Source organism: Perca flavescens, chromosome 12, assembly GCF_004354835.1.
Source record: "Perca flavescens isolate YP-PL-M2 chromosome 12, PFLA_1.0, whole genome shotgun sequence".
NCBI classification, from domain to species: Eukaryota; Metazoa; Chordata; class Actinopteri; order Perciformes; family Percidae; genus Perca; species Perca flavescens.
The window spans coordinates 30,649,082-30,664,545 of NC_041342.1; the positions used below are offsets into that span (position 1 = coordinate 30,649,082).

At 41.3% G+C, this 15,464-nt stretch overlaps 1 protein-coding gene across 1 annotated transcript in view; it reads left to right on the top strand.

Annotated features, from left to right (window-relative positions):
* The window catches only part of zmynd11 (zinc finger, MYND-type containing 11), a 37,691-nt gene extending 22,438 nt beyond the window's left edge, over nucleotides 1–15,253 (top strand). Inside the window, 11 exon segments of the mRNA XM_028593603.1 lie at nucleotides 1,266–1,358; nucleotides 2,189–2,276; nucleotides 2,404–2,459; nucleotides 3,063–3,140; nucleotides 3,476–3,594; nucleotides 4,799–4,810; nucleotides 4,812–5,181; nucleotides 7,452–7,526; nucleotides 10,109–10,417; nucleotides 11,364–11,549; nucleotides 13,856–15,253. Of these exon segments, the coding sequence (XP_028449404.1) occupies nucleotides 1,266–1,358; nucleotides 2,189–2,276; nucleotides 2,404–2,459; nucleotides 3,063–3,140; nucleotides 3,476–3,594; nucleotides 4,799–4,810; nucleotides 4,812–5,181; nucleotides 7,452–7,526; nucleotides 10,109–10,417; nucleotides 11,364–11,549; nucleotides 13,856–13,978 (1,509 nt within the window). The 3' untranslated portion in view covers nucleotides 13,979–15,253.
* Nucleotides 15,254–15,464: the final 211 nt, after the last annotated feature.

Genomic DNA, 15,464 nt, shown 5'->3' on the forward strand with positions numbered 1-15,464 from the left:
TGCTACATTATTATTATACTGCAGGAGGTTTTAATCGTGTCGGTTTTAAACCGAAAGCCAGTGATTCCCTACAGTTGATTGCAAATTGCTGTATAACTTAGCAATGATTTCAGTGCGAGAGTTAGCAGCAGTTTGTTTGCATTGTGTCCTGACAGCTGTCACTCAAACATGTACACCAGCCCATCTAAAGGAGCATTTTTTTTTAAATGTCTCAATGGAAGAATCCTATTTTAACGTGATTTATGACAGCAGAAAGCATAACTTTAGTTGGACTTAAAGGCCTCAATCCTCTACCCTGTCTGCGTGGTCTGTCGGCAGCGGCGAAAACAAGCTACAATGTAAGTTAATAGGGCAGTTGTCCCGCTTATATTTACCTTCACAAAATTGCTCGTTTTGCCGCCGACAGACTCAGATTAATATTCTAAGTGTCTGACAACATAATGGCAAGGATTTCTAAGGTGGTCGACTTTTCTGTTAAAGAGTAAGATCCTTTTTTTAAACATAAAAGCATCCGTGAAATTGCATTCGCTAAACCCACCAGACTCCATGTAAATAAACAGTAATTTTAGCATCGTAAAATACACTTCATTCAAAGTCGATGGAAACAAAATAAAAACGACAAAAAGCTGTTTTGGGTCATCTTTCCACTTCTCCAACCAAGAGCCTGGGTCTGTCCGAGGTTTCTCCCTAAAAGTGTTTTTTCCTCTCCACTGTCACAATAAATGCTTGCTCTTGGAGGAATTACTGGAATTGTTGGGTCTTTGTAAATTATAGAGTGTGGTCTAGACCTACTCTATCTGTAAACTTGCGATAACTCTTGTTATGATTTGATACTATAAATAAAATTGAATTGAATTGGTTGTGGCCTCTGCTGTGTTCTTTTGAAATATTCCACTAGTATAACTACCCACAATAACCCTCACTCCTCGTAATCAGGAACGCATATCCCCTTTATTCTCCTCCCATTAACCCACCCTTTCATCTGCCTTTTCATCCACTACTGCTCGCTCTCGCTCTCTCTCTTCCTTCCCTCACCAACCTCCTCTCTATTAAAGTTGTGTTAAATCTCATTACTTCCCTCCCCCTACTTCTCTTGTTCTCTCCTTCCCGTCTCCCTTCATCCCACCGCTCCCTATAAAAACGGTATTAAATCTCATTAGTTGCCCTCCATGTGTCTCTGCTTCATTACTTCCCTCTAACACTGCCCCCTCCTCGTCCTCTCTATAAAGTGGCATTCAATCATTATCCATCCTCTATATTTCCAGGCAGTGGACCTGCACAAGAAAGGCAAAGACACTAAACATCCCATGTACAAACGGCTGATCCACACTGCGCTGGAAGTCTCAAACATCCAGGAGGTAACCAGCGTCCCCTTGAAACTCCCTTCATCACTTACGGTCTATCTTTTTCTTCCATATTCATTTAGTCATCTAATCATTTTGCGATTGACCTTTTTTTTATTAGTATTTTAAGCTTTTGTTTTGAACCCTTACACAAATCCCCTCAGACTGTTAGATTGAAACATCCCTGCACACACTCTTTCAAGTTTAAAAACCTTGACTTTTACATTTTGGCAAATTGGCACTACTAAGAGTATGCTGAATTAGCTTTTAGCAGTTCCTGTTTGCATTAATCTCATGGATGTACACACAAATATCACTTGGTGACTTTGATACTCAAGAAAACCTAAAATTGTTAAGTTTCTCCGGCAAGTTCTTGAGTTGCAAGGAGGGTCTTTTTTTTTTTTCTCTTTGTTTATTTGTGGTGGACATTGGAGATAATGATATCCTTGGCAAGGGTAAATCACAGTGAATCTGTGTGTACTAAATGTGTATTAAGCCTGTATGTTTAGATTTTGACTGATTTGCTTTTGACTGCAGTCTGGTCGGAAAGGGTTTTAAAGAACCTTATCTATCTCCGTGTGTGTTCGTTCGGTGTGTGTGTGTGTTTGTGTGTGTTCGTTCTCACATGTCGGTCATGTGAATAGACCTCTTTATACTTGTTCTCTCTCTGACCAACTTTCTCTCCATGTTTTTGACTCTCCCTTTCTCTCTCTGTGTCTTGGTTTCTATCTGTCTGTCTCTTTCTCTCTGTCTCTCTCTTTCTTTCTGTCTGTGTCTCTCTCTTTCTGCCATTCTCTTCCCTCTGTCTGTCTCTCTATTCACTTCTCTCTCTGTCTTTCTCTCAGAACCTGTCTGAAGGAAAGTATAAAAGCTTTGAGGAGTTCAAAGCAGACGCTCAGCTGATTGTTCACAACACTTCCATCTTGTATGGAGGTGGGTCAAAGTTTGAATATATGGCACCTTGGGATTTATTTATCTTTTTTATTAATTTATTATTTTACTAATACTTTTTTATTTTAATTTTACAAAAAAACGTGTCCTCTGGTTTTGTGTGTGTCAGTTCACAGTGACCAGGCGGAGATCGCACGGCTGCTCTTCATCGACACATGCCATGAGGTACCACTGTTTTATTTATTCTCTGTTTTAGTTACATTCAAGCCGTTGCCAAATGAGTTGCTACAAAGCTAATTAAGACTATCAGCTCCACACAGCTCTCTCTTGATTTCTCAGTGTGTACGACTATGTTCAGAAGATTATGGGTTGAGCGAAGATAATGACCTCTTCTGAAGAGTCCATCATGTTTGTTTAATCCTCCGTGTCCTCTTTGGCTACTAGCAGCTGCGTGGAGGAGGGGTGGGGGTGATCACGGAAGGCTTGTATCATGTGGACGCACCAACAGTGTTGTTGTCTTTTGATTTGATTTATTTAATTGTATCAAAAATGCCTTACACATGAACAAAAGACATCAAATACAATCAAGGATAAAGTAAGTCCAGGACTTATTTCCATTGTGGTTGTTATTACTTAGAAGTCCTTATAGGGGCGACAGAAACTACGCACTACAGCTTTAAGAGCTTATAAGTTTACATCTCCTTTTGTACTTTTTTAGAATTTGTGCCTAGTCCAGATTTGTTCAAAGGTTTGTGTACATTTAACTTTTCTGTCTGTCCCTTCTCCATGTCTTCTCCCTTCTCCCTTCCCTTGTCTTTTCTCTTCCAGTTAAATGAGTTGTTGTTGTGTAAGAACTGTTTCTACCTGTCAAACGCCCGGCCAGACAACTGGTTCTGTTACCCCTGTGTGAGTACCACCAAACCTGCTCTCATCAGCTGCAGCAACCCAGTTTTACCTTCAGATGTTTTTATTTCTGGTAGAAGCTTTACACGTATACAACTATTATGTGTAGCAGTTAAGAGGTGTATATAAAATGATATAAACAGATCATACTTAAAAAATGTGATGCATTGAACAAAAACGTAAAGAACAAAACATGTCTTGCCATATAAAATGTAATTTTAGCGTAAAAGTCAACCCACCACAAAGTAAAGTGTGGCAGGGTTTTTCTTGTTAGAAATACACCCCTGGGTCGTATCTTTGGTCTATATTGTTTCTTTGTGTGTGTGTTCCCTCGGCAGAGCCCCAACCACGACCTGGTGTGGGCCAAGATGAAAGGATTCGGCTACTGGCCGGCCAAAGTCCTTCAGAGGGATGAAAACCAGGTGGACGTACGCTTCTTTGGCCACCAGCACCAGAGGTTAGCGCAGCTGGCAGACATCCCAACAACACACAGCATCACTTTTTTTGTTCCATTGGTCTGAGCACCTCAGGTTGAGACTAGGGATGCACCAAATCCAGATTTTTCAGCCGAATACCTAACCCTTTGCCGTACCTGAAGTTTGAATTTCGTCACGGCATGTATATTACAGGTTCCCCAAGGTCTTACAAAGCTTAGCTAACACTTGTCCGATTTCGGATTTCAATTAAATGCATTTTTGTGAATGTCAGAGGTCTCGTTAGGAGGAGGCTAGCTAGCTCTCATTGATGGACTCCAGCTCACCGCGGCTCTATCAATGAGACTGGCGGACAAGAGGCGTTTATTTCCCCGATTGTTTGTTTAAATAATTCAACACACATATCCATTATAAGATTAACTGGAACCTGGTAGCTAAGAGATTGCGGGCGTAACAAGCTCGCTGACCGCGCTCTCAGTCACTCACCGGCCGGCCGGTAGCAGGAAGAGGGGAGGGAGAACAGCGAGCTGCAGGCCCTGGAGCTCTGTCAGGGCAGTGGCGTGTGGTAGTCCAGTCACCCAGAAAGCGATGTAGCAACCCAGGCAGCACCGGCCGCTGATCTCCGACACACAGTCGGACAAAATTTGCAATTAGCCATCCATTTTCATAAAACGGCCCATATTTGAGCTTTACATAGTTGATTTCTCGCATAAAAAAGGTTCAGAAGTGAATTTTAGTAATGGAATAGCAGAGATCTGCGTGACCTAGATTCAGAAGACTACCTGATCTCAGGTCAGTTGTATAGCCATGGATGTAAATGATGGGGCGTGACCGTTCTCTTAATGCACCCATGGACGTGACAAAGGTTCAGGTTTTGAGATGCTTACGTAAGCAACTAGCTTTGTTGAGATTCAATGGGATTTTGAGCTTCTATGTATGTCCTATTTACCCACCCAACTGTCGTTATTCAACTATGACAGAGTAAAATCGGTTTTGCATTCTATCACCCCTTTTAAGAACGTCTCAGATTCAACGATATAATTGTAAAGAAGATGTCCTCTTTCTTGATTTAGAAAAAATAAAAATAAAAAATGAAGATACAACTTTTTCAAAACGGAACTTTATCCAAAAACAAACCAGAACACGATGAAGATGGAACTGAAACGGATTAAAAGTTGCAGTGCTGCTTGGTAAATCTCGAGCACTGTTTTTCTTGTCGCCCCCCAGAGCGTGGATCCCCGGACAACATCCAGGACATCAAGGTGAGCGTCCAGCAGCTGCAGGTGAAGCGCAGCAACGGCTGGAAGAAGGCGTGCGAGGAGCTGGAGGTCTACCAGCGCTTCCTGAGGGAGGGCCGCTTCTGGAAAACAAAGATGGAGGAAGGCACCATGCAGTCACACCAGCAACTGCAGCAGAACCAGAACCAGAGCCAAGGCCAGAACCAGAGCCAGGGCCAGAACCAGAGCCAGAACCAGAGTCAGAACCAGAGCCAGAACCAGAGCCAGAGCCAGCCGCAGCCACAGGAGGCCAGCGGGAGGACGGACAGGCTGGACCGGACAGACGAAGCCGAGTCCAGCATCTCCTCCACCAGCAACGAGCAGGTCCGACATGTAAGTAGGCTCAGTTTAATTCTCCTTTTGAACTCCTCATCAGAGAATCCGGGCATTCCCTTCCACTATAAGGTTTAGGTGCAGCTCCCGAGCCGTTTTAGGCAGCACCTGATCCGATTGAATGTAACTAAAAGACTTTTCTCAGATCTAATGATTGAAGTTGGTCATGAGTGCACTTCTTTTAGCAAGTTTTGTCTTTTTGAGTGGTATTTATGTATCATCTGCTCTTATCTATTCCAACGTTTTTGATAATAACGGTCCAAAATGATGTGAGAAACAATCGCAAAACTACCACCAAATGACCAAAAAGAAGACTGTTACACTTTACTTGAAGGTATCTACATAAGAGTGACATGAAACTGTCATGAACGTGTCATAAACCTTATAAACAAGTCATAAACTTTTATGACATAACGCTTCTTTTAGTAAGTGTCATTTGGTTTTTGTTATGTTATGGTGAGGGTTAGGGTTCATGTGTCATGACAGTGTCATGTGTTTATGACAGTGTCATGACCCTCTTATGTAGATACCTTCAAGTAAAGTGTTACCAAAGAGACCAAATCCCTTTTTTTTTATTTTAATTTAAGGAGTTTTTTCTTGAGGAGTGACGCTTAAACAGAATACCCCGCCAAATACATTGATATTTTTGCTTATTGTGATGTCATTTCTTGGGGTATCTTCAAATGCTCCATATCCCTTAAATCAGTACAACCTAAGCCAAAAGGATATGCAAAGCAATAAACCATAATAATAATAAAGTATTGTACTGTGTCATAAAAAAAAAATGGATTTGGGTGTTTTATTTATTATATATTCATTCAAGTTTTACTAAATAAAGACACAAAACATATTCAGTGTTTCCCAGAACTTCCTCTGAGGATTTTCACTTCTTGTGTACCTTTTCCTATCAGGCTGCTGCAAACTTTCACTTAAACCCCTGTGAAACTTATTTAAACCAAAGTTCCACAGTGCTTTAGAGAAAAAGGAACAAAAATGAGAGGATAAACCAAGTTGAAATGCATAAACTGAACCACTGTAGATAAATACAGTAAACATTGCCACCTGGTGGCTGTACTACACAATGTCAGTACAACAACTTTGCACGTATTTTTTACATGGTTGGCAGTGTTTTCTCTTAAGTGGCTCTGTAAAAAAAAAAAATCTTTCATTCAGAGGAATTATAGCTAAAAATTTTCTTAAGTGGTCAAAGACTTCTTTTTTTTTTCCACTGTACACCATCTTTCAAAAATACAGATAATTAAAAGCTTTTGGAACAGTTTGTAGCTTCCAGATTCCCTCCTAATTATTAACCCTCATGTTGTCCTCGGGTCAAATATCAGAAATATGGGTTTCTGTCAACCAAAACTCCCCAAAATGAACATGCAACACTAAAATAAAAATGTATGATAACTACTTTCATGGTCTACCTGGGTCAAAATCTGTGATAATACATAAACCTTATGTTCCTTTGATCTCAACTATTACCCCGTTTACACGTGCATGGTTATTTTGAAAAGCGGAGACATTTCCCTTCGTTTGTGCCCTTCGTTTACACGCAAACGGAGAATTTGCCTCTGAATATGATTCTTTCTAAAAATTCCAGCCAGTGTGGAGATTTTGGAAAACTTTTGTTTGCACGTTTGCATGTAAACCAAGAAAAACAGAGGTTTAGGCAGCCGAGGAAGAGAAGACAGAGGAAGTGATTTGTTGCTGCTGTTGCTATATTCAGGATTCTGATTGGCTAATGTGGGCTTGAGCTTCTCGTTAAACCTACAGGTTTGGCGTGCTCTTGAAAGCATGTACACACGGGTTCGTATAAACAAACACTTTTTCTGAAAACTGACAGCTGTGCACGATGTTATTTTTGAAAACGGAGAGGTTGAAATGAAATGTGAAATAATGTATTAGTTAAAATAAAACATTAGGCATAATTTCATGTAAATGAGGTGCAGTGACCATAAATTCCAAAGAAGTGTGAAATAAGTAATGGTAATAAGTTGGAATCAAGTTGACTAAGAAAATGTAAGACAGACCTGGGGGAGACTTTACAGGCTACTTTATGCTTTATATAAATGGGCAAACCAGACCAGGTCAATTTCAAGTCGATGAGAAGACAATACAAGGGAAATGCTTCAAATTAATAAGTGCTTTCTCAGTCTATATTGGAAACAGGAAAAGAACACATTTAAGATACTTTTAACATTTTACCGCTAGTTTATTTTGTAATATTTTGTTCTGTTTTTTTTTTCCTTTTTTTTTTTTTTCTCCAGCTCAAAAGCAGCCTGGAGCCCAAGGCCAAGAAAAGCCGTCGGACTCAAATAGTCGAACCCAAAGAAGAAGCCAGCGTAAGTTAGACTCTCATTAAGCGCACAATATTCTGTCAAAACCACAATGTGGCTACACATATAATATCTGTTAGTAGTTGGGACAAATGCTTCGTCCGCTTTTGTTAGTGTGTCTTATCTGTTAGCTTATTGCAGAGCTTGATAGCTTTTTTTTTTGGAAGCATTCTCTGTCAAAAATGGTTGTTTGTTCATGTAAAAAAAATGCTTTTTTATATATCAAAAGTTATAGTTAATGGACTCAAAAATCCAGTATGAGACAGGCTAAAATCTTGGCCTCTTCAGAGAAATTGATTGCACTAAGATACCAAGTGCTTGCTGTTTTCTGTTTATCTACCACATCAGCTTTATCGTGTTTGCAACAGGAAGGTAGTGAAGTTTCACAGGAAGTGTCAAGACAATAATATGTCACCAGAAGTGGCCGATAATATCTAAATGTTTTTTTTTGTTTTCAGGAAGCTAATGTAGGTCTTAACATCCAGGCTTCCTGAAGGTCGTCTTCAAGTCTTGAATAGAGTTTCCTTATAGGCCTGAGAATAATCTTTTTAATGTTTTCTCTTAATGCTGTCGCGACACGTTATTCATTTATTTTACAGTTTTAAATTTATCACGTACATTTATAAACTAAAAGTGGGATTATTTATACAGTGAATTGTGCTGCAGGAGGCTTTTATTTTTTTTTTTGTGGCGTTTCAGTCAGCCAATCACTGTCACTGCTGCAGCTAAAGCAGCCAGAAAGCTCCTTGTCTCATAATGGGCATGTGTGTCGATTTGAGCAGAAACTTAAATTAGTTAAAGGAACACGCCGACTTATTGGGACTTTGTCTTATTCACCGTATCCCCCAGAGTTAGATAAGTCCATACATACCCTTCTCATCTTCGTGCGTGTTGTAACCATAGATGGTATATAAACTGGACCAACAGATCCCGTTGCTCTGGACGGAGACCAGTGAAGGATATTAGAATCACTTTTCTGGTGAGCGCTGAGCGTTACTGAGCAGCCTCCAACTGAGAGATACAACGTAAATGTGACGTGAGCAACGTGTCTGAAAGTTGTAAGTCTTCTGGTAGCTGTGCCAAGAGAAATCTCAATCATTCCCAATCGTACAGAGAAGGAGAGTGTAGGTGTATGTAAGGAGATAACATAGGCACAGGCTAATTATTGCTAACTAGAATGCTAGTTAACATCAGTAATTAAACCTAAACAGCTAATGTAAGTCGAAACTGCCTTCAAGCTTCTCCTGTACTATACGGTAATTCCTCTACTGTGTGAAACAATCGTTAGCCTATTTTTACAAAAACGTCTGCTACGGAGTCATAACGTGAGGTACAAGGTAATGGAGCCTTTTATACATTGTTGTGTTTCTTTAGAAATAAACAACGGACAAATAGAGTCTTTAAACGCTTCAGATGTAAAGTTATTCGCTGTCAAAGTGACGTCAAAATGAATGGGAGTCAATGGGATGCTAACGGGAGGGGATCGTTTTGTAGCACCAAAATGGCGCCACAGGAGGTTTGAGTTCTGAAGCGACGCTTACCCCCTTGGTTGTAACTCTGTCTGGCGTACCCACCGCTAGCCTAGCTTAGCACAGATCCTGGAGGTCACCGGCTCCATCTAGCCTAGCTTAGCACAGATCCTGGAGGTAACCGGCTCCATCTAGCCTAGCTTAGCACAGATCCTGGAGGTAACCGGCTCCATCTAGCCTAGCTTAGCACAGATCCTGGAGGTAACCGGCTCCATCTAGCCTAGCTTAGCACAGATCCTGGAGGTAACCGGCTCCATCTAGCCTACTGCTCCCAATAAGTGACAAAATAACGCCAACATGTTCCTTTTTACATGTTGTGATTTGTATAGTCACAGCGTGTACAAATAACAAGGTCACATGACACACAGCCATCTTCTAACCGAATACGCACTGGGAACTATATTCTCAGAAAGGCGAAGCACTGCTACTTGGGCGGAGTGATTATTACTCCAACTCTGAGCGAACTCCAGGCAAACTCTTCACTCCTCACCACGGGGCTTCTCAGGTGCTGCGAGCAAATCACTCCGCCCAATTGGCAGAAGTAGCAGTGCTTCGCTTATTGGGAGCAGTAGGCTAGATGGAGCCGGTTACCTCCAGGATTTGTGCTAAGCTAGGCTAGTGGTGGGGGCGTCAGACAGAGTTACGACACGCAAGGAGATGAGAAGGGTATGTATGGAGTTATCTAACTCTGGGGGATACGGTGAATAAGATAAAGTCACAATAAGTCGGCATGTTCCTTTTTTAATCATTCACCGATTCCATCCATTGAATGCCACTTATCCAGATCCAAGTTGCAATTATTTGTTCGATAGTCTCATTTGGAATTATCGTTGTTACTGCTGGGAAGATCTACAAAAACAAATGATGTAATAAATCATTCTAGGCCATATAGTCCCTTCTGGCATACTTTTATACTTTGCCTGGTTTGATGGTGAAACAGTTATTGAAGAGGTCCTTAAATGTAACTTGGTGAACCTTGCAGAAACTCTGTGCACGAGTTTTTCTATAACACCTAAAAATGTGTCCTCTCTTCTTCTTCTTTTTAAATCTGACTTTCAGTCTGTGCTTCACTGCTCGTCTCTTCACCAGGACCCGGAGCCTGAGATGGAGGCGGTCAGCTCCAGCCAGGAGATCCCCGTGTCCTCGGCGCCCCAGCAGCCCGAGAAGCTGTCGGTGTCCACGCAGACCAAGAAGGCCAGCGGCGGGTCGCCGCGCACGCTCCACCGCAGCACTCAGACCAACAGCGACGGCGCCTGCCAGAACATGTGCCACGAGAAGTACACCAAGGTTTTCAACGACGTCAAGGAGATGATGAAGGCCGACAACAAGCGGGAGACTGAGAGAGTCGTCCGAGAGGCTCTGGAGAAGGTGCGTTTTCTGTGTTTTATGAGGTCCGTATCTGTGAGTAGGGCTGGGTACTGAATTCGCTACTTTTCTAACAAATCAAATATTCAATACCTAAGGAGTAGGGCTGCCTGAAATGAGGAAATGAAACCTGTTTTGGGATATCGTTATCTCGATATTTCTTGTGATAAACAAACTAACTTAAAGTGTACTCCGTTCTACTACGTTCAGTAATCTGCTTTAATACAACCCATTGCTTGTGGAATTTAAAACCAATGAAAGCAAATACTTTCCAGCATCCTTTCATTGAACAAACTGAACATTGAATTGGAAATAAAAGGCCCCACTAAAATAAGACAGTTACATTTTAAAGTGCAGTTTTCTACTGATTATTTTCTTTCAACTAACCCAAAAAAATCTCGAAGCATCTTATGCCATATGTTGTTATGCCACTTGATATCACGATGGCGGTAAATAAACAAACATCTATATTGTGCAGCCCTACTTAGGAGTAAGCCAATCAGCACGCAGCATGATTGGCTGTCTAACGTTACACATCGTAGACACACCCTACGGTACACAGAGAGACGGGGCTCACGTAGTAGGAGCTGTAAAATTAATAAAAAGATTTGTGCCGGGCGCCCGGATAGCTCACCTGATAGAGGTTTACTCCTCGACGCTGCGGGCCCGGGTTCGACTCCGACCTGCGGCCCTTTGCTGCATATCATTCTCCCCCTTCTCTCTCCCCTTTCACGTTTTCTGCTGTCCTATATAATAAAGGCCTAAAATGGGCAAAAAATAATGTTAATAAAAATAAATGTTGTCGTTTTGTTGAAAAAAAAGTCATTTAGGAAGCGTTATCGAAGTCACGGTGTTGGTACCAGTATTGAATATTTTGTAACGCTACCCAGCCCTACCTGTGAGAGAGAGTCTCAGGTTTTAAACTGCCAGCCTGCCTCTGTCCCCTCAGCTCCGCACGGAGATGGAGGAGGAGAAGCGTCAGGCGGTGAGTAAGGCGGTGGCCGGGGCTCAGACGGAGATGGAGCGGAAGTGTAAACAGGTGAAGGAGAAGTGTAAAGAGGAGCTGGTGGAGGAGGTGAAGAAGGTGGTGGGCCAACACAAACAGCTCATCTCCCAGACCAAGAAGAAGCAGTGGGTGAGTTCTGGGGGGAAAAAAATCATTAGGTGCCTGCTCGTGGTTTCAGCTCAAAAAAATTGAAGTTTGAGTGTTTGTAACTACAGTTTTTAACAAGAGACCCAGATAAATCACCGCCACTCTGTCTGTGTTCTTTCTCTACATCTCACCCTGTTAGGTTTGTACTTTTGTTTGTCTGTTAGCGTGCTAACATACTGTGTTCATGACAAAAGTTTAAAGTCTTAATCATTTCGATCTGAAACCATAGTTTAATCATTTAGTCCTTTATTTATAGCGATGGATGGATGGCTCCGTAGACACGGAAATTTGTCTTGCAATACAAGCTCCAACAATTACAACCTAACAACCTAAAGGTCTTTCTGCAGTTTGGGACCCTATAGCGCCTCCTGGAGGGCAGGAGCTGGTACTCCCCATGCAACACATGGGAAGAGTCCTGGGACTATAACTCAACTTATTTTTTATTTATATAGTACCTTTCATACAGACATGCAGCCCAAAGTGCTTCACGTAGCAACAGTGAAACAACACAGATAAACAAAACAAAAAATTACAACAATAATATTGTAAAATAACCCTCCACTCTGCTCACTTGTGTTTTCGGCAGGCACATCAGTTCAGTTTTTTTTATCATTTCCTGATCTAAAACAAAAGCCTTGACCCGATTCCTTCCGTCATTCAACAAGTGATGAGATGTCATGGCTTCTCCACTGCCCTCAAGTGGCCAAAACATATAACTCAAGTCAACTTTATTTATAAAGCACCTTTTATACAAACATGCAGCCCTAAATGCTTTACATGGCAAAATTGAAACAACACAGACAAATAAAACCCAATATAGTAAAATAAAATTATGCTAAACTAACAAATATATAATAATAATAATAATAATAATAATAATAATAATAATAATAATAATATTGTAAAAATGAACCGCTCTGGGAGAAGGAGATAAAGCCCCACTCTGCTCACATGCATTTGACAGAAACTGAGAGACCGGCCTTTAAACACTGTTTGACAGTAACACGCTTGCAAGAATAAAAAATAAAAAAATACCCAGTGGTGATGAGCTAGACTGAATCGCCGCGGTAATGCGCTAACCGCAGCAGCCCTAGTTGTTACATGCGGTGTTTGTAAATGAAAATGTATTCCGTGTTTCTATGCTATACGTACAGTTTACAATAATTACAACAATTCTATTCACATTTAATTCCAGTTCAAAGTGATACGACGGAGAGATTCTCTCCAGCCTTTTCTGCGTTTTTTGTGATTTTTAATTTGAAATGTATTCTTATTTTTAGTGTTGCATTACCAAGAAACCGAACCCTGTCAAAAGGCCCAATATTCAGCCGAATCCGAAGCCGAATCCTGGATTCGGTGCATCCCTATTTTTAGTTTGATGAAAAATGTTTTCGGTTCTGTTCGGTTCTTGTTATTTTTCTTTCAATCTTTAACACTCCAGAATATACTTCAGCATATAGCTAAAATTAGCATATTGAATGCATGTTGCACAAAACATGCACACAGTGGCAGTTCTATATATTGTTTTATTTCATCATAAGGTAACGTGAAATCCAAAATGTTCCCACACACCAGACTATAAACGACGCTGGCGTATCCTCCAACTGCGGGCAGCCTTCCTTATCTCTCCCACTTGACATTTCTGCAGGTGACGTGACGTGACCGGCAGCGGCAGCAGCACCACGCTCCACCTGAGGAGCGCTCGGCTCAGTGTCTCTCAAAATCTGACGAAAATCTCTTAAACTGACCTTTGTCGATCTGAAATGAAGACAGATTCAGCAACTTCACGGCCTATTTCTCGCTTCAAATGCTTTCAGAAAACACGTTTCGCTGAACTATTTTCGTAAAAAAAATATGAGATCGTATTCTGAACGAGCCGCCATCAGTCTGTTTTGAAATTCGGGAGCAGCAAGACCCACTTGATGCGTTCGTCCAATCGGCAATCAAAAGTGGGCGCTACGGCAGTAAGTGGTTAGTGCACATTAACCGTGTACTGACGAACCGTGCGGCACACACACACGCTCCGAACCGAGCGATTCGGATGTTTTTCATGAACCGTACCACCCCTAGTAATCATATAACCGTATTATTTACTGCCATGCCAGCCACAAATTTAAAGCTTCGCGAGCCCCAAGTGGCTTGCGAGCACCACTGCTCTAGTCTCTGTTTGTGTATTCTTGCTTCCACGCTGTAAATGACTTTTGATCCATGTTTTAAACAGCTGGTGTATCTTTCCTTTCCTTTGGGCCCTTGTTCTTTTAACCGGGCCCTGTTTGTGTGGTTTCCAGTGTTACAACTGCGAGGAGGAGGCCATGTACCACTGCTGCTGGAACACTTCGTACTGCTCCATCAAGTGTCAGCAGGAGCACTGGCATGCCGACCACAAACGGACCTGCCGCAGGAAGAGATGAACAAGCCCCGCCCCCTCTGTCCCTTCTGAACTCACACAGCACGCCATTGGCTCTCGCCTTGTCCTCTTCCTGTCAGTCAGTGTCTACAACACACACACACACACACACACACACACACACACACACACACACACACACACACACACACACGCACACACACACCTCTCCTGCTTCTCTTATTGCCTTCCTGAAAACTTTGTGGACCCAATGTTTTCTGCGTGAAAAGAGCAATTTGTTCCCTTTTTAGTTTTTTAATTTTTCTATTATTTAACATTGTATTGATTTTTTTTCTTTCTTTCTATCTTGCGTTCTGTCCCTCTGAATCGCGAACAGATTGCTCGAGAGCAATGGCTCGAATGCCGAGTCATGGTATGGATTTTTGGGTCGGTTTCTTATTCAGATTTCATTTTTTTTTTCTTTCTTTCTTTTACTGAAGTGCTAATTTTTGAGCTTGTGTCCGAGAATGTGTTATTTAAGTGCGTAGTAAACAGATGCGCGTTGACTGAGAACATTTTATTACCTGAATTTTTAAATAAAATCACTTTTCGTACTGTAAATGCAAACCAATACGCACTGTTGATCTTACAAGAAAACTGAAAACATACCGTAAGTACTATCGCAGCATCCGACAAGCTCCGCTTTCTTAGAGAAAACCTATTTCGAAGAAAAAATCAAAAAAATAAGACAAAATACTACCTAAGATATTAATTTGTAGACGACTTGGCTCACCGACGTTAACATATATATATTTTTCTTTCTTTCCATGAAACTGTTGCGGTGACGAATAGCACCTTTTTATCATTTCTACCTAAAACTCTTAATGTGCTCAAGTCATTTATTGGGAACAGGGTCACGAGGTCGGCATTGAAAAAGATGCCGACAAAATAAATCTTCAATGTATTATTATGATAATAATTTTATTATACACAATTTGGGGCTCTTTTTTTTGTGTGTGTGAATAAGACGGGTTTTTTTTATGAGTCAGATATTAAAAAAATAAACATTTTAATTGGTTCTAAATTGGGGAATTGTAGAGCAATCTTCCCTGAGCTGGATCTTAGAGAGGTTTTCATGACTTGACAGTTGTCTCCCCCCCACACACACTTTCTTTTTTTTTTTTTTGCACAATTTTTGTTTTCTTAACAACCCAAATGCTTGTAATATTGCCAAAAAGAAATCTGACATTTTGTTGAACCTACCTGAGAAGATCTGGTGTGTCCTCCCTCATCCTGCGCCCCCCCCCTCCTTCCAAAAACCTTAAAGTGCTCATATTATGCTTTTTGGCTTTTTCCCTTTCCTTTATTGTGTAATATATCTTTTTTTGTGCACGTTATAGGTTTACAAAGTGAAAAGCCCAAAGTCCCCCCCCCAAAGGGAGTTACCATCTCCAACAGAAAACACTGTTCACAAACTGCTCCAAACAGCTCTACTGTAGTCCAGCCTTTACTTCACTTCTGCTTCTGACTGGCTAGTAGTCCTTACCTAG